Here is a 27,056-nt window from a genome sequence, read left to right as displayed (position 1 = left end):
TCACTTTACCTCAATTGTGAAATAATTTTCTTTCAAGGCATTGTGTTATTTAAATTGTAAAATAAAGAACTAAGTGAGAATACTTGATGTTGCAAAGAAATGTGGCAAACGTCATTTGTGTACTAGGTCTCGGAGCTGGCATTGTATTAGCAGCATAAATAAAAATAAAGCAAATATAATACTAAATTGATTCACTGCAGTAATAAAGGGCCATAGTAGAACTGATATTTGCATACAAATAGAGCATGGACTCTTTTCTTTTTTGGGGAGGGGGTATCTTTTTATTAACAATCTGCTCACATGAACCAATTGGCTCTTGGTGACCAGAGAACTCACTGTCTGGCGAAGCTTGTCAAAGATACTAAGGGGTCTATATTGTCTTTCCCTTTCTTTAGGTGGCACATTACAAGACAGAACAACACCTCCATCCATTAGCGTGCTCTAGGACCTGATTTCTCTTACTCTTGAATTACATCCCCAAAGCTTCCTCGTCATGGCAGGCAGGTGAGTATTAGTGAGATGGATACTGGGGCACAAAACTGTAAAATACTTGAAAATCTTAGGATGCTTCAAAAAACATATCAGGACCAACCTGGTCCTCGTGCTAGGCTAGCTCCCCCTGCGACAGTTCTCTGTCCAGCTTGCCCGCAGTCAACTGCCTGCTGCCCTCTGTTTGTGCCTCCTCTGCTCATTTCTAGCTCTGTTTTGCCTTTTCTGTTCGATTTTCTGCCCTCTGGTTTGCCTTTCTGCTCATTTTGCTGCCCTCCGTTTTGCCTTTTCTGCTTGTTTCTCTTCCCTCTTTTGGTCTGTTTTGCCTTTTCTCTGCTAGTTTTTCTGCCCTCTGTTTTGCCTTCTTCAGGTCTGTTTTGCCTTTTCTGCTCGTTTTTCTGCCCTCTGTTTTGCCTTCTTCTGGTCTGTTTTGCCTTTTTCTTCTCGTTTTTCTGCCCACTGCCTTTTCTGCTCGCTCATTTCTCTGCCCTCTGTTTTGCCCTCTTCTGGTCTATTTTGGCTTTTCCTGCTCGTTTTTTGCACTCTGTTTTGCTTTTTTTGCATGTTTTTCTGCCTTCTGATTTGCATTCTCTGCTAGTTTTTCTGCTCGCTCATTTTTAGGCCTACTGTTTTACCTTTTTCTGCTCATTACTTCACTCTTCTCGCTGTTTCCTCAAGACCTGGCTTTTCGACAGAGACCTCCCACCCCAGTGTGCAGATACCCCCAGGGGCTGACAGTGCTGCGCTCTTCAAATGCTGATTGGTTGATTGATTGATGTAGGCCATGGGAATACCATAAGTGCTCCTAGACTCTGAACGTGTGTTAATAAGTTGAAGTTCCTTTAGGTACCCTTTGGAAGAACTTGGTGACTTTGGCACCCCCTGCAGTGCAATCAAGAATACCTCTTATATAAGAATGGCTGCATGCTCACTCTCACTTTTGATGGTGCTTTTTGCACTGATCTGACTCCGCCACCTGGAGTTGAAGCTCTGTGCTGGAACAGAAAGAGCGGCAGCGTAGGACATAGTGCAAATATAGTCATTTTTGAGGGGGGAAGGTTGGTCTGTGCAGGTGTAGATCTGAACAGGCTAATAATGAATAAGGAATGGATTTGGCCTGTACAAGGATTCAGATCCCCTACTCATGTGTTATTTACAGACAATGGCTCATAGAGCACTGGGGAAGGTCTTGATAGCTACAATGCTCATAAAAAAACACTCAGTGGAATTGAGGTGCATCCAGAGATGCTTTGGGATCCAGGCATCGGCGTAGAATGACTACATCATGTTCTACATAATGGTACATCAAACATACTCTCTTTCAACAGTCATAAGGTGAAATGCAATATTTAACCAGAAATGCTGCAAGCAGACATAAATTAACCAACTAAGGTGAATTTTGGAGGTCTTTTTCTTTCTAGTAGTAGGACAGATTCATATAGTTTTGAAAATACCGACAGACACATAGTCAGGTCTTGTGATGATGGCCATGCTTTCTGCCACAGCAGCCCCCGCATTGCCTATTCCTACCACTAGCAGGTAACCACTAGCAGTTAACCATGGCCTAGAGCCACCCGTGCAGACCAGGAGGAAAGCAGCATGATTAAACAGCCTGCTGAAGAGCAAAGCAAAGACTCACCAATACCTGTGAACTCATTACTTTCTAATAATGTTGTAAAGCAGGCAGCTGTACAATAGCGACATGCTTGCATTGTGATTGATTCCTAGCTGGTCAATATCTATCAGAGAACCAATCCTAGTCAGAAACACAAAGCACACATTATTAGCGCCTTTCTGGGGAGATTGAATCAACTGAGAGCAGGCGCTGGAACTAGGGCTACAGAAGGGGCGTCAGCATCCCCTTATGTCAGGGAAGATTTGGGATAGCAGGACATAACTTACCATTTTAGTAATTCTCTGTTCAAAATTATATAATTGGAAACCGAGTGTCATGCATTATTACATTGTAAACACAAACCAACTTTTCGCAGCAAACTATTGTTATTTCGTTATGATGCAAATGTGTGTTTATGTGGGTCTGAGCAATATGTGAGCATTTTGTGACTTGCATCTAATTCAGCTAATTCCATACTGACATCAGTGGCTTTGCATGATTGCCGTTGGCCCTAGTGCAAGCAAGGAAAATGTACATCCCATCTCTTGGTATATGTTAGAAACAGCTGTAATTGGAGTGCAGTGCGCCCCTTGCATCTCTGAGCACCGGTGACACTGCACATGCTGCACTATTGATAGCCACGCCCCTGACTGGCATCTGCAGAGGAGAGGACAAAAGGAGAAAGTACTTTCATAGTTTCCTACCAGCACATATTTATTACAGTGGTCTTCTTATTTTATAACCTGTACAAGTATTGTTTTTAAAAAGTATGACTCATTGGAGGTGGAAATGAGACATGCCAACTCTTAATATTGTCTTTTTTTAGACAGGTCGAAACAAACCAGGGCACCAGGGTGTATTTTATGTGATGAATTAAGGTAAAGAATGATTAGCGCAAAAATCAAAACATAATTACTCAAATGTCAGGTTTCCACTTAAACTTTATTCTTGTGGGAACCGATAGTCTTAGATATGCATTTCAAAACATTCAAACAAGAACATTTCCCTTTAGTTATACGTTTGATCACACAATTTACAAGACTTCGTGTGACAATATGTTGGACACTCCACCATGTGGTGGAAGTGGAAGTTCAACTTATATTTGGACCATGAGATGTTTGATATCTCCATTCAGTGCTTCCCTCAGACCGAATTCAGAACCACTATCAATAGTTTTACATAACGTTCGACATTATAATAGGACCACGAGAGGTTGTATTCATTCCCTGCTTTTCTCAAATTGAATTCAACAGGTTTTGCCTTCTGTTAAGGAGTGATTTAGGAAGCAAGATCTTCTTCAGGAGAACAGATGTGTTTATTATGCAATTTCTACAGGCTTTGGGAATAGGTGATTTTTGGACGGACTTGGGGGCATATTATCAAGCACGGCCTTTAAATTATCGCCGCTTTAGCGGCAGAAAACTGCCGCTAAAGCGGCGATAATGGGCTTGATAATATGCCGCAGAGAATTCCAATAGAAGCCCATGTTGACACCGAACATTTGCTTCTATGGGAATTCTCAAGGGCATATTATCAAGCACATTAACGCCGCTTTAGCGGCAGTTTTCTGCCGCTAAAGCAGCGATAATTTTAACGCCGTGGCTTGATAATATGCCCGTAAGGGGCATATTATCGAGCCAGGCGATAAAATTATCGCCGCTTTAGCGGCAGAAAACTGCCGCTAAAACGGCGATAATGGGCTTGATAATATGCTCTATGGAATTCCAATTGAAGCCCATGTTAGATCTGAAGGACATGTAACAATGGCTTCAATTGAAATTCCATAGAGCATATTATCAAGCCCATTATCGCCGTTTTAGCTGCAGTTTTCTGCCGCTAAAGCGGCGATAATTTTATCGCCTGGCTTGATAATATGCCCCCAAGGTTCTTACTCAAACAGCTTATCTAATAGATGTCCTACACTGAATTATATCCATTACACCTTTTGATGGCAACGAGTCCTGAAACTCAACTGTCTCGCTTCTCTTGGTCCTCTTGGCTGCACAGGTACTGTTCTGCTGATATATTCATGGCTGTGCCTGCCTTGCCTGTTAACACCTGTATCATTCAGGTGCGGGTAGAGCTTTTATGGGCCCCGGACCAGCTCTTGGTCTTCACTTTGGTGTAGGTATCAGAACTAGTACTTAACTCCAGGATACATCCTTCCAGACCAAGGAAGACATGCCAGCCCGGTATTAACTGATACTTATTTTTGGAAAATTTGGGAACATATTTTTAAAATTATGCTCTTGGACAAGAAGTTTACGTACAGAAATGACTACAAGTCACCAATTGTATCAAAAATGAAAAATTGGTAATACCAGCTTATTAAATGCAGTTTCCATGTCCACCTCATAATGTGGCTCTTTCATTAAGCAGTTGTTACTGATATGTGTGGACTCTGCAGATCATAAATCTGAGTTCACGTAACATCAGCTCAGTCTTTCATCGTTATGAAAAAAATGCCTTGAAGACCATTACATTTGCCAATAGTAACACACAATATTTCCAGTGCTTAGAAACAGCTCAACTATATGAAAAAGAGTGATTGAGTGAAATTCCTCGGTGCTGTCCTTGTTTGCTGGTAGGGGAGATAGAAGGGTTTCCTTGATTGGTAAGAGGAGCTCCCAGTTCAGGCCTGCCTATTAAAGGGCATCTCACAGTGGCACAAAGACTTCCTGTGGCATAGCCAGGTGCTGCACTGGCTACGGTGTGATGATGCAAGCCTGAGAGATCTCTGTGTGGCAGGAGTTTTGTGGACTAGCCAATGTGCCCGATACTTAGGTTCCTGTCTGAAGTGGACTGAGCTAAACACATCTCCTGGAATGTCAGTCCCGAGCAACTACCAGGGACGAGTTTAACTCGAGAATTCTATCCAGAACTTGTTTAAATATTTTAGGGTAGTGTTTTTAAAGGGTGCACAGTGTTCCTTTCGGGATGTGTTTTACTTTACACAGTGTCTAAGACTGTTGCTCATTGTTTCACTGCAGCAGCTTTTCTGCTTTTTATACAAACGTTCACATGTTCATTGTGTAGGTTTCTGACTGATCGATCACTCTGTATTCCTAAGGGATATATTGAAGTTCTTGGAACTGCATCTTCTGCACTTTGTGAAATATTGAATGAATTCATCACGAGTTCATGATTTGGGTGTTATTTGGAACAGAAATTTAAATATGTCTACGTATTTTCAAGGACTGGCATATGTGTGAATGAAGCTAGAATTTATTCTAACATCTCTGTGGACTTTGGATATCACGAGGTGAGAATTTTGAGTGTCTATCAATTACCAAGATCATAACTTTGAAGGAGACTGGTTAGTACTAGGGACCGAAGTACTAAGCCCAGGTCGCAAACCAATTTGTTGGTTTGTGACCTGGACTTCATTTTGCAAAGAGACTGATGTACTAAATAGTTGCAATACACATTGTACACTCACAGGAGGCCACATACCCTCCCCCTCATATTTATGAGGCAGGGGGCTGTGACAGCCTGTAAATGATTAATGAATGCAGGGTTGGAGGCCTGTCATGCACACCAGACTTCCATACCTGCATTGGCATTACCTGCGTGTGGACATATTTTTTAAAGTAGGCCCTGTCCAACAGGGACTACTTTCCGAAAAATGTTCACATGCAGGGAATGACATCTGGGGTGGGGAAATATGGGGAATCGATCTGGACCATTGTCTCCTTCCCAGAAGCTGCCCACTACCATCAAAAGTGAAGCTTTGTGAAATACAATGTACTGGGTGAGTAGCAGGAGATATGGTAGTGCACACAGACATCATTTGTAAACAGGCGCGCAACACCCATTGGACTCACAGGGCTTCAGCCCCCCCCGTCGTGTGTGTCAGCCCGGCTGAGACAGCTTCCCGGGCACACACACAGCCGCACCCGAGTACTTCACAGGTCTTTAAAAGACCATTTACTTGTTAATGAGGCTTTGTTGTTGTTTTTCACCCCTTCTTAGAGCCCCTGCATGTCTACTCTGCATATTGCTGGAAGTGTCAGCCCCCAATGACATTTTTAGTAACCCCCCCCTCTAGTTGCGCCTCTGTTTGTATAGTTATTCATTAGTCCTTAAATTCATGGACACCAGTGCACTAACTGGGCACGAGTTCAAAGGGAGATCTATCCTAGTGAGCCCCAGATGGGAACCAACAGTTCCGAACTAAATAGAGAAGAGCCCGCACGCCCCTTTATTTACCACGCAAAGATTGCCCGGAAGAGTCCTTCATATTAAAGGCTGGACCTTCGGTGGTGTTTTCCTATCCAACTTCTTTACATGGGTTTCCAGAATCCTCCAGCCAACATGTTTCGTCAGGTGTGCAAGTAGCCCAAATCAGGGTAAGAACAATAGTTGTGAGGTAGCCCACAAAACAAACACCATAGTGTACAGTACAGGTGAGAAAGCTATTATCATTAGGTTCAGATACACATCAGGCAAAGAATAAAAACATCATTTGTTTACATTTTGCATACGATTGATCGTCTCCATGATGTATTATGTTATTGGCAGAATGCAATCGGGTCCCAGGAATTCCATAAATGAGTTATTAGGAGCATCATCTGCGAAGAAGAGATCACGAAATTGTGCACGAGAAAAAAGAAGAAGGTACCCGGGAGGGATTTCTATTATTGGTGGTGTGTCCTAAACCTGTGGGTAAAACTCAGTAAGGAAAAAGTATTAAAAGCTCACCTGTATCTCATCAGTTGTACCCGATGTGGTAGAGAGTTCTGTGTAAATGCAAAGTATACTTTAGGATGTACTAAAAGAGGTTGTGTTGAAAGATATTAGAAGGCAATAAAAGGAGCTGTGTTCAAAAGTAATCAGTGAATTAAATATATGTACTCAATTAAGTTGATTTCATTGTTTTGCCCACAATAATTGCTAAGTATGCAAGCTTGTTTATCGGCAGGCACAGTAGCCTTAAATGGTCAGTAGGAATAACCCAGGAAACATGACAAACAGGAATCTGCAATTTAAACATGGGTGCTCTGACCCTAGCTCTGTGTCCAGCCCAATACAAAAAACATTGGGCCATATAAGGCACTAGGGTAAGTTCTTGGTTCAACACGACAACTGCAGAGGTGTGTATGCAACTTACAACAAAGTTGTTAATCCTTGCAGATAGATGTTGAAACAAAAGGGAACTTGAATGTGATGTCACTAGCATTAACACACTGGCAACATAGTCTCATAACTGGAAACAATACATAGTCCCATCTCTTATGACTGCATTTCAGGGGGCCCAATAAGGAACGTTTCTACCCTTGGCTAATGAAGCAGATCAACAGCGGTTGCTATCCTGGACTGGTTTGGTTGGATGATGCACACACTAAGTTCCGTGTACCCTGGAAGGACTTTACATCGAAAGATCTCCATGAAAAAGACTACGCTATTTTCAAGGTACCTCTAATAACTATGTCATTTATACCACTTTACCTTCTCGCTTTTCAGGAGGGCAGACCCTAACTATCTCTTAGCAGTCATGTGGCCACATCCCATATGTGACGCGTTCCCTTTTTATAATGCGAATAGTGAAACTACACTTCTCAGTGTGCACAGTGCTGCTGACAAAAAAAGCAATACTGGGCTGATGATATCACATAAGATGTAATAAAATTATATATTAACTTTATGTAGCCCTTGCTAACACAGAATATGCCTATTTATTAATCGGCCTACATTTTAAATCAGGATTTTACTCCTGGAAACTATGGTTAAAATCTATCTGGCCTGTTTTATATATTGCAGAGGGTACTCCATTGCAACGGCAACAAAGTTCCCTCCTCACCATTATAGTGGTCCACATGCCGCATACAAATGAGGGCGGGCCGTGATTAATCCCTTCCCTCCAACAGTCCTGGGGAGTCTGGGCTATCGGAGGAATGTCTACATGTCCACCCTGTCAATTTAGGTGGGCGTCACATAGTCATTTCTTTACTGTTCCTGACCGCCAGGTAAAACCTGGTGGTCAGGAACAATAAAAACATTATAATGTCCCCCCACCCCCGGTCCATGGAACAAGCATTCCATGGCGAGGGGAGAATTACTTTTTTGTTTTTTCATAAAGAAAATCAAATTTTGGTAAAATCTTAGGGAATGTTTTTTGACTGCAGTAGGAAACAAGAGCTTAAATTAAAATGTAATTTAAACTGATTGAAAGAATGAGCCTATCTTGGTCATGAAATGTGTTTTGGTATTTTCTAGTTTATGTTTACATCACTGACACTTTTCTCAATGTACCAGCAATACGAAAAGGCCACCCATTCTTTAGAAGAATCCCAAAAGTTCTGTGTCTATTTTTAAGTCTTGAATACTCAAGTGTCTCTGTAAGAAACTGTTTTTTTGGTTGACAATCCGTGTCAGGGTGAACCACAAAAGTTGCTATATTAACCTGTGCTTAACTCTGGTAGTTTCGCACAAAAGCAGTCAGACTTAGCTTAGAGGCAATGTGTAAAGTACTTATGCAGTACACAAACAGTAAAAAGTAAGAACACAACACAAGAAAAATCCCAAACCAATTTCGAATAATAGAGTACATTTTAATACATAAAATCATACCTGAATGACAAAAATCAAATCAGTATAACTGGAGATATTCAATTTCTATTTCATTTTGTGAAATAGCACCTAACCGTGCAAAGCGCCACTCGCAGTTGTCAGGTTGTGGAAGACTGGGGGAAAGTCACATGTTCAGGCCAACCACGATGGAGTGCGGGTCTGATACAGGGATCAAGTTAGACCCACTGAAGAGTTACCTCCTCAAGTCCAGCTGGAAGAGCTCAGTTGGAGGAGGCCGCAAGGAACCTAACCTCAGGATTTTCATCTGATTCTTCTTGGAGGAGCTTCCAGGAATACCAACTATTCTTCCAGGACCTGACGGAGGCACCTCTTGGAGAACACTCTCAGCAGAGGCCAGCAGCAGGGCTCAGGCATGTCCAGTTGCAGCTGGTGTGCTGGGCAGTTGCAAGGAGACGTCTGGAAACTTGATGTGTCCCTGTAGGTTACACAGGAGGTCAGCCAACTGACATGGGTAACCTGGGATGAAGGCAAACTGGACCAGCCCTTCTTCAGACAGCAAGGCAGTCCTTCAATCAAGAAGACAATCCTTCAAGCAGCAAGGCAGTCCTACTGGCAGTAGGGTAGTCCTTCTGAATCTTCCATTGGTCCAGGAGTGCACTGAAGAAGGGTCCCAAAGGTCTATTTTTAATACCCGGTGACAGTCTTTATGGGGGAAGGGAGGGGGTCCGGTCCTTAAAGGTTATTTCCTTTTCCTGGCTATGGCTTCAAACTGTTTGGGGTGACATAAGGCACAACAGGCCTAGTGTCAGGTTCCATTGTGTGTGCTGAAGGCAAAGCCCTTTTAAAGGTAAGTGGGGCAGGGTACAGCTGCGTCCCAGCCATGCTGTCATGAAGGCTCTCAGTACATTTAGAACCATCTCCTAGGGACTTAACAGTAAATGACATGTGCCAATTAGATGTAGGCCAATTGCACCAATTTCACAACGGAATCGTGAGCACTTCAGCACTGGTTAGCACTGTTAAAGTGCACAGAGTCCTTAAAGGCAACAAAAACGGGATCAGCAAAACAGAAGGGGTGAAGGTAAAAAGTCTGGGATGACCCTGCAGAGAGGGCCAGGTCCAGCAGTTTCCTCATGTTTACATAAAAAGTTAAATGTACTATGCTGTTCTGCAGTTTTTTCTTATGGAAACTGGTACTTTCCATCAATAATTTATTCAGAATAAATGAGGTACACCTTTATTATATGAAGCATGTTCAAGGAGACTTTTTTCTGCAGAATGCACCATTTTCTTAGACAATTAATTTTATTCTGGGAGGTAGAAAGCACAGTGTTAATAAAACAATGTTCCTGTCCTTCAAGGGAAGACTACATAATAAAATATATCAGAATGTGTAAAAGGCACCGAAAAATTATTATTCAAAATACAGTTTCCTTTGAATCAGTCTTAGTTAATTCATTATAACCAAATTCACATGCACATTATTATATTAAATACATGGAAGCAATGTATATTAATACACATGTAAGTTAGATATCAAATGTTTAAACTCACGAGAATATGTGAACAATGTCAACCATAGTTAGTATTGGATTAATTAACGCAGTGCATTTGGTACACATGCTAGATAGGTATCAGATGTAAATACAGCCAGCACATGTGTCACAAATCCTGATGCTTTTTTAAGGCTGCAATATAACAGAAAAGAACAACATCATCCCATGTAAAACCTACAATTATCATATGCTGACACAATGAGTTATCATAGCAGGTAGCCTAAGTCCAACTTATTTTCATTTACATAACATTTAATCTGTAATACAGTATACAACTTAGAGGTAGACCAAATATGCAGTAATTTCTACCTTCTATCAAGGAGGGAAGTAAAGCACTCCTATTCATTATTCATATATATCCATGAGTTTTAATCCATTTACAATTGTTGAACTATTTACAAAAAATATTTAAAGATAGTCCAAGATAAATGAGTGAATAAGTCACATGAACATGGTGTATTTCCGTTTAAACATCTACTCGTTTTGTATAAAGAAAAGGGAACCACGTCAGCCCAAGACAATTAAGCGAATAAATCACATGGACTTGACTAGTTGTGGCAATAACCATAAAGACCTATTTTGTTCATAGCATTCTCTTTAGCCATAATCCCCTACCCAGATTCAGAGTCAAAGTTATTCAGTACCTGATCCATTACACCAAAATGAATTACACCAAATTTGGCAGAAAGCTAGATGTTGGTCCAGAAAGTGTACTTTTTGTGATTTGGTGTAAATCCATTCAGTAGTTTCAGAGATATTTATGTTGAAAACAAAATAGAGGTGAGTTCTTGCAGTGGACTCACTGATCCTACTGAAATTGGATTGGCTGCTAACAGTTTGATCAGGAAGGCTTATGCCTCCGCAATGCACTGCTTATGACCTCACATATTACATCACTCATGACATGGTCAGTGATGTCACTGATGACATCACTGGCGGCATTTCAAATGACATCACTGATGACATCATCTAGTGATTGTGAGTGTTTTGTAAATGTTTTGTTGTGTCAGACATATATACTAGGTCCCACTAAAGTTAAATTAGTGTACTTTGTGTACTGCTAATGAGTAATTCCATTTTTTAACATAGTTTATGTGAGTCGCTGTGTGGCTGTGTGTATCTGTGTGTGTATGGGATTTCTGAGTGACTTTACAGGTATGTGAGTGGGTGTGGGAGTGGATGTATTGCTGTATAAGTGAGTATCTGAGTAGCTGTGTGGGTGACTTAAGTGACGTACGTAAGTGGTTGTGTGGGTCTATGAGTGAGCGGTTGTATGGGAAATGAGTGGCTCTGTTGAGAGGCTGTATGGGTGACAGCATTAGTGTATGAATGGCTGTATAGGTGAATTACTGGGTGTGTCAGTAACTGTATAGGTGAGTGTGTGGCTGTGTGAATGGCTGTATGGGCGAGTGACTGGTTGTATGATCAGGCTGTATGAGTGAATGAGTGGGTGTGAGTGGCTCTATGGATAAATGAGTGCTTGCGTAAGTACTTGTACGGGTCTGTGAATGGGTATTTGAATAGTTTTGTGGGGGTGTGAGTGTATTAGAGGTTGTATAGGGTGTGAGTGGGTGTGTGAGTAGTTGTGTGGGTGATGTTATAAGTGATGTCATCAGTGATGTAACTGACCATGTCATGAGTTATGTAATATGGGAGGTCATAAGCTGTGCAATGTGGGGGCATAAATCATAATTAGCTCAGATAACTATAACAGCTGAATTTCACTGTGAAATCTGAGCTTATCAATAACGTCCCTGTAACCTTTGTTTTTTCATTGAATGTATATTTTTTTTAGTTCTATTTCCAAACTATAACGTCCCTGCAACCTTTGCTTTTTCCAGAGAACGTCTACATTTTTTTAATTCTATATCCTAACTATAACATCCCTGTAACCTTTGGTTTTTTAAGTGAATTTGTAAGGTTTTTTAAATTTTATTTCCTAACTGTAGCAACTAACCTTTGATACTGAGTGTGTGACTGAGTTCATGAGTGTCTCAGTGGGTGTATGCATGTCTGAGTATGTTTGTAAGTGGGTGTGAAAGAGTATGAGTGGGTCTGTAAGTGGGTACATGAGTGCCTGAGTGGGTCTGTGACTGGGTGTGTGAGTCTCTGAGAGCGTCTGTGAGTCGAAGTGTGAGTCTGAGTAGATATGTGAGTGGGTGAGAGAGAGAGTATGAGTGTTTCTGTAAGTGCATGCATGAGTGTCTGACTGTGTCTGTGAGTGGGTGTACATGTCTGAGTTCATCTGTGAGTGCCTGCATGAGTGAATGGGTCTGTGAGTGGATGTGAGAGTGTCTGAGTTTTTCTGTGAGTGTGTGCGTGAGTGCCTGTGTGGGTTCTGCTCATTTTCTGTAGGCCTGGGTGGAGCTCATGGGTTTCACTCCATGGAATTCCGCAGAGTTACCAAAAAACATACCAAATTCCGCAGAGTTCCATGAGAGGACGGAGTATTGCTTGACCACCCCTGCTGAGGGTAGTTGGGAGCCCAAAACTCCTATTATTACCACAAGTAATTCCCCCACAGCGGGACTGGTAAGACCTCATCAGCAGCCCGGCCCACTTTCTCATCCACGCTGCAAACGTGCCTCCTGGAGCACTACTGGGTGGGAAGTGAAGTCCCCTTGGCTGCTGACGATTGTTGTGGGCCATGAACCCCTATTGTTGCCACAGATAAGTCCTCTACAGCAGGATTGCTGAGATGTTGTCGGAAGCCCTGCCTCCTTTCTCAACCACCCTGCAAAGAGGCCTCCTGGAGCACTACTGGTTGGGGATGAAGTCCCCTTGGCTGCTGAGGGTCAATTGGGGGCCAAGAACCCCTATTGTTGCCACCCATTAGTCCCCACCCAGCCGGATTGCTGAGACCTCATCGGAGGACCCGCCCCCTTTCTCAACTACCCTGCAAAGGGGTTTCCTGGAGCACTACTGGTTGGGGGTGAAGTCCCCTTGGCTGCTGAGGGTTGTTGGGGGCCAAGAATACCCTAATGTTGTCACCCATTAGTCCCCCCCAGCAGGATTTCTGCGACCTCGTCAAAGGACCTGCTCCCTTTCTCAACCACCCTGCAAACACCCCCCTTTGCTGCTGAAGGTCGTTGGGGGCAAAGAACCCCTATTGTTGCCACAAGTAAGTCCCCCACAATGGGAATACTGAGATCTTGTCGAAGGCCAGACCCTCTTTTCAACCACTCTGCAAAGGGGCCTCCTGGTGCACTACTTGTTGGAGGGCTGAAGTCTGGGGGTGAACATGCCGGTAAACCCCGCTCTGCCAGGAGTTGGTGGAGTTTTTGCCGAACTACGCACTGGAGCGTGAGTGGCAAAACTCTGCAAACTCTGCTGGCAGAAAGGAGTTTACCGCCCACTCCTAGTTCTCTGCTTTTCCTGCTCACTTCTGACTTTTATTTTGCCTCTTTCTGCTCTTTCCTGACCTTGATTTTTCCTCTTTCTGCTCTTTTCTGAACTGTATTTTGCCTCTCTCTGCTTGTTTCTGACCTCTATTCTACCTCTTTCTGCTCGTTTCTTTCCTCTATTCAGCGTCTTTCTGCTCTTTTCTCACCGTTATCATGCCGCTTTCTGCTCGTTGCTGACCTTTATTCTGCCTCCTTCTGCCTGTTTCTCACCTTCATTTTGCCTCTTTCTGCTTGTTTCTCACCTTCATTTTGCCTCTTTCTGGTAATTTCTGACTTTTATTCCGCCTCTTACTGCTTGTTTCTGACCTTTATTTTTCCTCTTTCTGCTCTTTGCTGGCCTTTACTCTGCCTCTTTGTGCTAGTTTCTGACCTTTGTCTTCCCTCTTTCTGCTCATTGCTGTACTTTATCCTGCCTCTTCCTGTTCGTTTGTGACCTATATACTGCTTCTTTCTGATCTTTATTTAGCCTCTTTCTTGTCTTTTCCTCCTGGAACTGCAGGGGGAGCCTCAAGGCCTCTACGGTCCCAGCCGGCTCCCCGCCTCCTGCGGGAGATGACATTGCTCTCATAGACAGGGACCTGCTAAATATGCAGCCCTCTGTCTGTCAGAGCAATCCTTTCGTCTGCTTGACTGCCCGCATGACAGCAGGTAGGGAAACAGATGAGCTTGTGTTTGCTCTGACGTGGCAGGTGCTGTCAAAGCTCTCGCCAACTCAGAGCAAACAGCTATGTCCACGGGGTGGGCACCCTGGGACATAGCACGAGCCTGCCCTGTCCGTGGCACCCCCCCTTTAGGTGTCATGTAGCCATGGGGAGGAGGTGATCCCTGGGGATCAGAAGGACCCACATGGCCCCTCCCATCAATCTTTCTTTAGCCCCGAGTCTTATAGAGCCCATGAAGGGGGGCTCGTGCGGCCCCTCCTTTATATCAATAAAGCCCCAGGTGGTGTTCCCTGGGGCTCAATGAACCTTAGAAGGGGAGGCCCCATGCGGCTCCCTCTTTAAAAAAAATACCCATGACCTGGCCATCCCGGGGGTTGTATTTAAAACAAGCTCACACTTGTTTTTAAAAATAAAAAAACCTTTAGCTGCAATTTCACACCTCTGTTGCATTTTTGTGGCAAAAATATAAAAATAAAAGTGTTTTTTGGCCGTGTCGTGGTCACAGATTGACCCAATCACCGCACCTAGAGGGTCAGGCTATTCCTACCCTGCCCCCTTACCTTTTTTAAAATGTTTTTTGTGGGACTCAGGTGGGACACGAGTCCCAAGTATCAAAATGGCTGCCTACACTTCCTGGTTAAAGTGTTGGGAGCCAATCATATCTCACCATGAGATCTGTGCATAGGCTCCGCCCAGATATCCATATTTGCTTTTCCTTATATTTCTCAACATTTTCTGAGCAGGTTTACACTGGTTAACTGAAAGCGTAATCTGCGATCAAAAATCTACCTTCCTGCTAAATTTGGTGTAATTTCATCTAGGTTTCGGGCTGTATTCGTGTTGAAAGCTCCTATGGGAATGGAATTACCATGGGAAATCATATTTTGTTTGACCCCGCCTTTTTCTCAGCCCCTACTTGATAAATCACCCCGAAATTTTCATGCACAACAAGACTCAGTATGACACTCTTTTGAAAACTTTTGTAAGGATTCGTCAAACGGCCCTCACGATATAGGCAAGCAAAAAATGCTTTTTCTATAGAAACATGGTCCTAGCTAGAACTGTCTACTGGCGACCGACAGCAGGTAATATAAATGTGTGTGTGTGTGTATATTATATTTTACTGAAAAACCCAAAGGTTACAGGCACGTTATAGTTTGGGTCAGATTTCACGCGTACGAAATTAGTGAAATTCAGCATTTCTAGTTAGCTGATCTAACTATTACTTGCACCCCCCGCAATGCACTGCTTATGACTTCACACATTACATCACTCATGACATGGTCAGTGGCCGTTTTGGACCAACGGAATCCATCCCCGAGGGCGGGCATTTGCAATTTTTATTTTAAAAAAGTAAAGCATACTAATGGGAGGTGAGCCTCATCTACCGCGGCCAGCCCCTTTAAAAAATATATATATATATATTATAATAAAAGGAATGGGACCGCACAGCCCCCCTCCTGGACCAAATTTGATCCCTGGGGCCCGGCCTCTACTCTGGATCCCCTGGTCTCACCCAGGGCAACCACTTTTATCTGTTGGGGGCGGCAGTAGCAGCCTCAAGTCCCCCACAGTCCCTGCTGGTTTCCTGCGTCCTACTGGAGCCAGCATTGCTTTTGAACATGGGAGCTGCTTACATGCAGCTCCCTCTGTCCAAAAGTATTTCTGCTCCACTTTCAGCAAGTGACAACATTTAACATGCTGTTGCTTTCTGAAAGTGGAGCAGTGTTTGTTATGGCTTGGCCAAAGTTGTGCTCCTGCCAAGCCATAGCAAACTGCAACGTCCCCGTGCGGGCACACAGGACATTGCAGGAGCCGGCCCTTGGGGGTGGCGGTCCCCAGGGTTATCTATGTCTCCTGGAGGGTGCCCGAACGGCTCCACCTTGGAGGTGGCAGTTTTTGGGGCCTGGGGTCTACAACGGACACCCTTAATGATTGTATTTGTGCCCCGGGTAGGTGGCGGTCCCATGTGCCCATGTGGGCTGCCACTCCATTACGTGTTCAAAAGTGCTTCTTTATTGTTATGCACATCTCATCCAGAAGCACGCTCCTTCACTTAGTCTTTCAAACCACAAAATGCTGCCCCAATAAGTCAGCTGCGGCCCGCTGAGATCTTGTGGCGATGCTGTTCATGGCTAGGCCAGCCTTATTTATGAAACATCAAGGCGTTGCTCCCAAATGAAGTGCACTCTTTGAAAAAGACATTTCTTCCATAGGAGTCACTTCGGTAAGTTGCACAACATGACATCGCCTGACGCGTTTTGGAAAGACTTTCTTCGTCAAAGGCTGCGCATAAGAAAATGTACACAACTAGCCACCAATAAATATCATTGTAAGATATCATAGTCCTTAGGTGAGCGTCAAGCCAGTGCAAAGTTTTATGAGATCGGTAGTCTGGAAATGCCTATATGGGTTGCCATTCCATCACGTGTTCAAAAGTGCTTCTTTATCGTTATGCATTGCTAACCCTAAAGCACGCTCCTTCACTTAGTCTTTCAAACCACAAAAATGCTGCCCCAATATGTCAGCCACGGCTTGGAACCGGTTAAGGAGATTTCCAGCAAACCCGGTAATGTTACTCTGAATTTGCCCATTGGAGGGCGATGAACTGTTTTTACGTCTCGGCTAGCGAAGGCTGCGCTTGCGCAGTCTCGCTCGCGAGATTTAACGTTTTTCAGAAGTGGGGCTTGAACCTGCCCCTCTTCTCCATTGGCTGGCGTCTTAAATGCTGGTCAGCCATTGGAGAAGAGCTTTGTCTGTCATTACAAGCCCAGTCTTTTTCGGATTCGGGGGCGTGTTTTTTCGCTTCTTTCTCATCTTGAAGCCCGTCCCTTTTACATTGGTGGGTGTGTTTCTATTATTTTTTTTTTTCAGGGACGTTCTCGTGTTTATTCGTGTCTGTTGCTGGGATGTGCAGAGCGATTTCCGAAGCTCTAAGGTAAGCGATCTTTGTTTATGTGCATTTGTTGTTTGCTTGTTTGCTATTTTTGCCATCTTGTTTTCTTTTCTCATCAGAAGGTCTACTTCGGCCCGTGTCGTCTCGGTGTAGCGTCGCGCAAGAAGTGTTTTGGCCGGAATGTATGCTGCTGGTTGCGGGTCTTAGGTAAGCCATCTTGTCTATGTTTCTCATCTAACGATTTTTTCAGTCTTTTTTACAGGTCTTCCCCGGCCCGTGGCGTCTCCGTGCAGCGTCGTGCATGGAGTGCTTTACCCGGTATGTATGATGCTGTATGCGGGTCTTAGGTAAGCCATCTTATCTATGTTTCTCTTGTAACGCTTTTGTCTTTTTTTTTACAGGTCTTCCCCGGCTCGTGTCATCCCCGTGCATCGTCGTGCATGGAGTGCTTTGCCCGGTATGTATGATGCTGTTTGCGGGTCTTAGGTAAGCCATCTTGTCTATGTTTCTTATCTAACGCTTTTTTCAGGTTTTTTTTACAGGTCTTCCCCGGCCCGTGCCGTCTCCGTGCAGCGTCATGCATGCAGTGCTTTGCCCAGTATGTATGATGCTGTTTGCAGGTCTTAGGTAAGCCATCTTGTCTATGTTTCTTATCTAATGCATTTTTCTGTTTGTTTTACAGGTTTACCCCGGCTTGTGTCGTCCCCGTGCAGCGTCGTGCATGGAGTGCTTTGCCCGGTATGTATGATGCTGTTTGCGGGTCTTAGGTAAGCCATCTTGTCTATGTTTCTCACCTAACACTTTTTTCTGTTTTTTTTACAGGTCTTCCCCGGCTCGCGTCGTACCCGTGTAGCGTCGTGCATGGAGTGCTTTCCCCGGTATGTATGATGCTGTTTGCGGGTCTTAGGTAAGCCATCTTGTCTACGTTTCTTATGTAATGCATTTTTCTGTTTGTTTTACAGGTTTACCCCGGCTCGTGTCGTCCCCGTGCAGCGTCGTGCATGGAGTGCTTTGCCCGGTATGTATGATGCTGTTTGCGGGTCTTAGGTAAGCCATCTTGTCTATGTTTCTTATCTAACGCTTTTTTCTGTTTTTTTTTTTTAAAAACAGTGTTAAAAAAAGTTTAGATTTTGTTTGCAACTGTGCTTATCCCTGAAATCTGAGGAGATGGTATCATAGCACAATTTTTAGTTTGAGCTATTGGTAGCTGAAAATGCATTCTTGCACAGCACTTTTATTATCCCCCCAAAAGACACAAACAACTTAAAATGTACATATGTTTTTGCTAATTTGTCGGTTCCCTCTAGCCTGTGGAAAAAAGTTAGAAAGGGTTAAGAGTGGGTGTTAGGGGAAGGGGTGGTGTGCTACAAGGGAAAGCCGGCGACAAGGGAAAACGTCTAACACTGAAACCGTCGTCTTCAGCCTAGCTCACCAAAAACGAGAAGAGCATGATGGGAACATTGAACAATTACAGGCAAAGAGGCTGTAGCCAAGAAATAGCCCCGTCCTCTACCCCAACCTATTGGAAGGCTTCCTGGTCACGTGACCTCCAATTCCCGCGAAACTTTACTTAGAGAAACAGCCGGTCTGCAGAACATCGCGTCTCTGGTTTCTTCCATTCTCTATTGTGATCTTACCCGGCGTTGCTATAAGAGACGTTCTGTGACCGGGTGGATTGGTCACCTTTTTCCCTGGGTTCTATTTCAGAACACCGTGTACCTCTTCCATTGTGACCCGCAATGGCCCAGCTTTGGATGACCGATTATTTCGCCCAGAGCAAGGCCGGCACCCCGTCCTGCTCCGGGCCTCGAGGAAGCAAGAGCCGCAAGCTGCTGGCCGAGCAGCCCGCCGCGATCAGCCCTTCGTGGACCGTCGAGCTCTCCCTGCCCCGCACGCCGCCTGGCACTGACCCACCCGCCCTATGCACCCCCCGCTCCTCGGCCACCAGGAAGAAGCGAGCTCGTCCAGAGTCCGACAACGACCCCCAGCCCGTGGAGGCCAAGCGATCAGCCCGCAAGAAGCTCATCCTCCCTGGGGCAGAGGTGCCGGTCTTTGAGCAGGTAAGAATCTGATCGATCTAGAGAGTGGGGGAGGGTTTTGCACGGAAGTTTGGTGAGTAACTAAAGAGGGGGACACAGCAGAACAATTTAAACGTATGAAACATGCCCTGTGAGTGTGAATGCTTCTTGCTTCACACCCACACAGGAATGTGTTAACAAGATAATCCCGACGTAAAAGTTTGAGAAAGCGTAACTTGTTGGAATTGTCATTAGTTGCACGTTATTAGAATACACTGAGCTCTTCTCTAACTTCTTAGGTTTCCAGTTGCACAGGGGGTATATCATAAGATCAGACGGGCTTCTAAGCCTATGTGCAATATTTCTAGTTTTAATCAATGTATCTCTCTTAGCTACAATCCACATTTCCTCTCATTTGTACAAGAGTTATTGAAGAAGTTGGCAAGATTTAGATCTAATAGTGCTACAACAGTCACCCAGAGGTGGTATGTTATCGTTTGAGGATCTGCGAAGTGTATATGCAATCCTGCAACTAGGGGTGTTTTTTTGGGGGGCTGTTTTTTTTGTTGTTGTTTTTTTTTGTTTTAGATGTGTGTGTGGCTGTGTGTGTGTGGGTGGCTCTGTGTGGGAGGCTCTGTGTGGGTGGCTTTTTTTGTAGGTGGCTCTATGCTTGGGTGGCTCTGTCTGTGTGTGGGTTGCTCTATGTGAATAGCTCTGTGTGGGTGGCTCTGTGTGTGTGGGTGGCTTTGTGTGTGTGGCTCGCTTTCTGTGTGTGGATCTGTGTGTGGGTGCAAATGCAATATGTCTTGCATTTGAGAGAGATAAAGCTATTGACATTGTAAATAACAATGCCATTTCTTTAAATGTTTTAAAAACAAAAACATAAACAAAAATGTAATGAGCAATGCCAATAGCTCTAACTTTAACAATGCCGAGACCATTGCATTGTAAATGCTTGTTTAATTTCATGTTTGGCTTCAGCAAACCCACTTGGGATAAAAACGAAAGGGCAGATTTACAAGCCCCTTGCGCCACTTTTGCGTCACTTTTCCGATGTTAAAAGTGACGCAAAAGTGGCGCAAGGGGCTTGTAAATCTGCCCCGAAATGTGCAGGACTGCTTATACCAACATGCACTTGCTGTGATACTCACTTTAAGAGGCCCACTTCAGTGTAGAACTTGGTGAAGAGGTGACTGCAATCAATATGCTGAACCCTCAAGCATTTGGTTTGTAAACAAGGACTTAGGAAGTCCGAAACACATTAGGCCTCTGAAAATAAGAATTCTCTGTATGTTGCTCGCGTTTCTGCATTCCAGAATGAATCATTGGAATCTGTTTGAAAGTGCATCTTCCTTTGAGGGCAACTTTTATTGTGCATTTAAACAGCTGCTCCAGCCTCGAAGGCAGCACCACTGCATGAAGGAACAGGTCCGTGTGACTTTATATTTTGTCACATTTGGAACAGGTTCAGGAGATTGGCAGCAAACCCGGAAGTGTTACTTTGCATTGGCCCACTGGAGGGTGATGAATTGTGCTTTATTTTCATGTTTGGCTTCAGCAGACACACAGACAAAATGAAATATGCAGGACTACTTATATCGACATGCACTTGCTGTGATACTCATTTTTAGAGGCCCACTTCAGGGCAGAAATTGGTGAACATGTGCCTACAATCAATCTGCTGAACTGTCATGCATTTGACCTGTGAGCAAGACTGGGAAAGTCCGAAACGCATCAGGCCTCTGAAAATAAGAATTCTCTGTATGTTGCTGACTTTGCTGCATTGCAGAATAAATCATTGGAATCTATTTGAGAGGGAGGGAGAGGGAGAGAGGGAGAGAGAGGGAGAGAGGGAGAGAGAGGGAGAGAGGGAGAGAGAAAGGGAGAGAGAGAGAGAGAGTGAGAGAGAGAGAGAGAGAGAGAGAGACCGTCCACAAAGTCGACTTCTTGCATGCTCACAAAAGGACACAGACCTCATTGGATGCTGAAAAAAATGTTTTGCTACTGCTTGGTCACCGTGAACGCGTTTCGGCCATAGCTGCAGCCTTGATCACACTAACGTGGCGGAGCCATTAGTGGATACTATAAGCAATAGGGTAAGCACAGACATAAAGAAAATACTTTTTTCTCCCTTCTTTTTTGTACATCTTTTTTGTTGCAATTCATTATTTGTAATTCTGCCATTGTTTTCGTTTCCTATCTGTATGTATGTTGAAAACATTGTTACCAAGCCACTGTTGCAGATAGTTAATTCGCACTTTTCAATACAAACAAATGAATAAAAGAGCAGCAATTTTTTTGTTTATGTTATGCAGAATACTATTCTAGTGTGTGCGTATACCATATAATCATTCCTCCATTACAGATAAAAATCTTTAATGGGATGGAATATGTCATCCATGGTTTCTTAAATACATCTTCTCTCGTTAATGTTACATCACATGTATTCCGAGCAGGCATAATAAAGATTCATGTGGATGTAGGCCTTGTGATGAAGACAGAAATGTCTATTGTATTTTTCAACCTATTTTATGCAGAACTTTCTTATAGAAAGGTATGTAACTCCTCTTCCATATTTAATCCATTAGGGGATTTTCAAATCGAGGTTGAGGATATACATACATTTTAGTCGTCGTAGGGCTTTCGCCCTGCCTCCTCCTCTAACCGAGTTGGGTATTGTGTCAATCACATAGTAAGACATTTGAGTTACATCACTTTAGTGGATTTCAGCACAGGGCCTAGCCACTGGGTAAGGCAAGTCCTTATTTTTTATGCCAGGCATGTGTTGCAAAATGATTTTATGTGCCTCTAACACTGTAATGCTTGCATATCTCAAATTACAGCTACATGTTAAAACATATTTATCAAAGTCACTTTTGCTATTGTAGTTGCCTTTGATTGAGACAGGTACCTGTAAAAGTGGAGAATGATATTCCTCTGTATTGATACCTATTTTGCAAGCTTTGTATCTAGGACATCTGTGGAATCCATTTGTACCCCTTAGCCAACTCACTGATCTTCCTATTTCTGGGCTTGATCTTACAAGGCTGACCCTCATGGATCCTTTCTCTGCGGTATGTTAAGCAGGGTTTAGCTAATACCTTAGTGCCTATGATAGGCTCTGCACAAACTATGTGCTAATTCCTTCTAACTGCCTTTTTAAGGTGTTTGTGTTGATTGCTATACGTGGTGATTAATCTTGCTGTATTGTCTGTATTCACTTTCTTTCTATCATCTCTTGTTGACTAGATTCGATGTGTTGAGGTAAACTGCAGTTTCTTTTGGCACGCGTTAGTTTGCCATAAGGAATACTGGCTGTTACATGTCTTGGGTGAAAACCAGAGGCATGTAAGATTGAATTACCGGCCATGCTTTTCCTATGGACTTTAGTTTCTAATTTTCCTTCTGCAACAAATATCTCTAGGTCAAGGAATTGTATCTTTTGTTTACTAATCTCTCCTGTGAAGTGTAAATTGAGATTATTTCCATTGATGCTTGTTATGAAGTCTCTTGCACTTTGTTCTGACCCGCTCCATAAGATGAAGAGGTTGTCTATGTAACGTAGCCAGACCACCACCCTTTCCTCCCAATCTATGGAGTGATATAAAAACACACACACATATTAATATGTGCCTGAAGGTCAGTTACTTAGCTGCCTTTGCGTTAGGTATTGACGTACAGGCTGGCAGCAACCATCGGTGCGGCATCAGTTTCAGATGCACACTGTGACTTTAACAACGGAGGGGGGTTGGATGTTTGCTCCAGGGGGAGCGTATATCTGCAACCACCCAATGAGTCCCAGCTGATGACTGTGCTAATTTCCTGGTACTGACGGAAGCTAGAAGCTAAAACGCGTCAGCCGAGGCACGCAATAGCACTGAAACTGAACACACTGTGTTTCCATCATATATGGTGAATAAATATATAGATTGAGATCCGAGCGGTGTCAGAGCCCGTTTTTATTCTTAATGGGTGTTGGACTCCATGTTTAGTCAGCTTGATGGCGCTGACCTCACGACACACCCTCTCGTTCTGGAGTAACGCGTCTTGCTGCCAAGAGTGGATGGTGTATGAGGAATACAACTTGTAGCCCCGCCAGCTGGATACTTGGTGATTCGCACATTGGGCAGAGAGGAGGCAGCAATTACCTGCTGGAAGGATCATCATTCTGCACCGAACTGCTACAGCCATGACACGCAAGCCCAAAAGCCAACTTGAGTTGGGGCATTAATATGTGCCTGAAGGTCAGTTACTTAGCTGCCCTTGCGTTAGGGATTGACATACAGGCTGGCAGCAACCATCGGCGCGGCGTCAGTTTCAGTTGCATACTGTGACTTTAACAACAGAGGGGGTTGGATGTTTGCCTCAGTGGGAGCGTATATCTGCATCCACCCAATGAGCCCCAGCTGATAACCGTGCTAATTTACTGGCACTGAGGAAAGCTAGAAGCTGAAAAGCATCTGTCGAGGCACGCAATAGCACTGAAACTGAACACGCTGTGTTTCCATCACGACTGGTGAATAAATATACAGATTGAGATCCGAGCTGTGTCAAAGGCCATTTTTATTCTTAATGGTTGTTGGATTTCATATATATATATATATATATAGAGAGAGAGAGAGAGAGAGAGAGAGAGAGAGAGAGAGATAGATAGATAGATAGATAGATATATGTATATGACATAAATTAGTACAATGTTGAATTTACACTTTACAATCCTTTTTACAGATTCAGAAAATACATATCCATTAAGACACAACATCGTATGGTAAAGTAGAGTGACACATTCCGTGACAATCCTTCCCCGTGTATAACAGAAAAGCATATTCTGTTCTCTATCTGATTGTGTAATACACTGTATACTGTACACTATCAAGTTACATTAAGAAACAATCCCTGTCTATAATGGACAGATTATGTTGTATCTCATATTAGGATTGTAATTATATTATATGTTACTCACTATAACGTTTAGTGAATACCCTTAAATTTGTTAGCCGAACTAAAGAAAAATAAAAGGGCAACTCAAATGATCAATCCAACAGAAATATGTGTAGTTCCCTATCTATATCGAGTCCATAATGAACACTTAACACATTGCCACGTCTATCCACTTAGTTTCAAATTTCCTCAGACTTTGAATATTTTCCCCCTCTCTTCTATCAGTTTTGATTTGTTGACTACCTACAAGTTTTCTGCTGTAAAAATCTTTGCTCTCATGGTGTACCTAAAAATCTTTAGTTATAATTCATCCCAGTTGATTATAACTCATAGATGTTCTTTCCATCGAGTCCTTTCATCATTTAGATCATGTTGCAGACACAACATTTAATGTGACACAGTAGTGTGAATTACAGTTCATAAAAGTTGAAATGGACAACATTTTCGTTTTTGAAAAATCTTGAAAGTGTGTACATTTGCCCATTCCATATTTGCAGCATATGCAAGACCCGCATTTGTGAAAGCCTATAGGACATGTGGGTGACCAGCTTATAATCAATGATGATTAGTGCAGTGGGTTTCCTCTAGAATGTTGGAGGTTTGAGTCCTCTTTAGGCTTTTTATTCTTGTAGTTTAATTGTACTTTGTGATCTTGGATTTTCCTTCACTTTCAGCCAAGCAGTGGAAAAATATGTTTAAGTTTGTACATTATTAGTAGTTGATATTTGCTTATAATTTGTATTGAAGGTCAAATGTTCCAACTAATGTTTCTTACATAGGACGTATATACGCTGTCATTGGTTTTTGAGATTACAGCCATGTGGTTTAAATCAGTGACAGTGTTTCACAAAAAATGAATTTACTTTGTATAGTGTTCTGTGATTGGTTCCTTTCATTTATTTAAAGTGGATAAACGAGATGCCCTCCCTTTACTTTGACGTGTTTTTGAAGGATGCCGTAAATTGTCACTTGTGAGCTCGAGAGCCCTGTAGTTAGGATTGAATCTTTTCGGGATAACTGTGGACCACTGACAGATTAAGCTATTTTCTCTTATAAGCAAGACGTAACTACCTAATCATGGGTATGCATGTATAAGTTTTGGAAAGACTGTTCTGGTCATTGGATTTTGAAGATTGATATCATACAGAAGGGACTAATAATAATCTTGTTGGAAAAATATTAAATAAGTGGTCTTTGGGCTTCTGTTTTGTTTCGTTCTGCTCGAATCACACTGGGGTCTTATATGATTTATTATTGAAAGGTGTTAAAGATAAATTAGATTGGAAGAGCACCTTGTAGATTTGGGATATTTGGCCACATTTTGGGATGCATGTTTTAGGGGACAAGTATGCACATTTGATGTTTTTGTGTGTTCTTACCCATTACACATTTTGGGCTTTGACATTTATTTATATTGTTTGGGTAATCTTTTTTTACCTATCATTATGTTTAGTTAAATTGTATCTCTTTGTGTATATTTCATTCTCATTTCTTTGATAACGGGAATAGTATCTATGGACAATTGGCTGCATTTTTCACTGATGTTGTACTGGGTTTTTTGTCCTTCTAAAGCATGATATTAATCAGGTTTTTATGCTGTAAGTGCACTTGCTAAATATACTATGGTGTTAATATTTCATTTACTGCTATTGCTGGTTGATTAGCATTGTTTCTGTGATACAGATATCGGGTGGTTCTCTTTTTGAGGAGGACAGTTGCAGGTACTCGTGAATGTTTCATACATTACCTTGATGATGATAGATGTATCTAGATAGAGTCATATTGGTAAAAGAGAATTCTTAGACCTAGCAGTTTTGTTAGTTGTACTTTGTATCATCTCTCCCATGTTGTTGATATAATACACAGAAATATTTGGAAGGTTGAAGGTAATCACTGAGTATACTATTTCGTTTTTCATGAAGGCTTGCAGCTGCAATCATAGAATTGATACTAATCAGCGCTATCGTCATCAATAGTCAAGAGAAGTTAAGAATGGAGGAGCAAACTGAATAGAATCACAAAAGGGTGAAGAACATATACTACTGTGTTTATATCAATGGGTCAGCTGATAAACACAAAGGTGCCGATTACGATCCGGTAAAAACCGGGTACGAACCGTCGGTCGGAGCGTTTTCCCCGTCCGACTCGTACCCGGTCGTAAAACTTTACAAACATGGAATTACGATTCGCACGGAAACACCATTTCCGTCCGAATCGTAAAAAACACCGACCGACGAAAATATACATACGAATGTGATCCGGGAATGCTGCGACGTGACGTCGGGACGCTTTCAGGCAGCGTTTCACGACCCAGGAATTACGATTCGAACCGACAGCAGTCCGGACGGCAATATTTTCACGGCACCCAAAAAGTGCCGCAAAAGCGAAGTACGGCGCGAATCGACCAGAGTAGGTGGCCCGGTACGCACCGTACTCCCCCCCCCGCCCCCGTAGGTACACGCCGACCCCCCCCCAGCCCCCGTAGGTACGCGCCGACCCCCCCCCAGCCCCCGTAGGTAGGCGCCGACCCCCCCCAGCCCCCGTAGGTACGCGCCGACCCCCTCCCCAGCCCCCGTAGGTACGCGCCGAACCCCCCTGTATGTACACCCGTGTACGTGTCGAACCCCCCGTGTACGTTCGAGACGTACCCCCACCCGTGTATGTACGGTGCGTACCCCCCGTGTATGTACGGTGCGTACCCCCCGTGTACGTTCGAGTCGTACCCCCACCCGTGTATGTACCTGTGTACGTTCGAGTCGTACCCCCACCCGTGTATGTACCTGTGTACGTTCGAGTCGTACCCCCACCCGTGTATGTACGGTGCGTACCCCCAGCGCTATGCGCTGGGGGTACGCACCGTACATACACGGGTGGGGGTACGACTCGAACGTACACGGGGGTTCGACTCGAACGTACACGGGGGGGTTCGACTCGAACGTACACG

The 27,056-nt window shown here is 43.4% G+C and overlaps 1 protein-coding gene across 3 annotated transcripts in view; it reads left to right on the top strand.

The window, feature by feature from the left end:
• LOC146860859 (interferon regulatory factor 3-like) overlaps positions 1-27,056 on the top strand; it is a 147,383-nt gene that overhangs the window by 32,602 nt on the left and 87,725 nt on the right. For 2 of the 3 annotated variants that reach the window (XM_085644836.1, XM_085644837.1), the window contains exons 2-3: positions 396-504; positions 7,354-7,516. In XM_085644836.1, coding sequence (XP_085500962.1) covers positions 494-504; positions 7,354-7,516 — 174 coding nt within the window. In that variant the 5' untranslated portion in view covers positions 396-493. Of the gene's footprint in view, positions 1-395; positions 505-7,353; positions 7,517-17,403; positions 17,472-17,554; positions 17,611-17,682; positions 17,752-17,835; positions 17,892-17,975; positions 18,032-18,115; positions 18,172-18,860; positions 19,214-27,056 lie in introns of those variants that run through there. The other variant, XM_085644835.1, reaches the window with a different exon arrangement.

This window comes from Triturus cristatus, chromosome 3_1 (assembly GCF_964204655.1).
Source record: "Triturus cristatus chromosome 3_1, aTriCri1.1, whole genome shotgun sequence".
NCBI lineage: Eukaryota > Metazoa > Chordata > Amphibia > Caudata > Salamandridae > Triturus > Triturus cristatus.
This window is presented reverse-complemented; position numbering and strand designations above follow the sequence as displayed.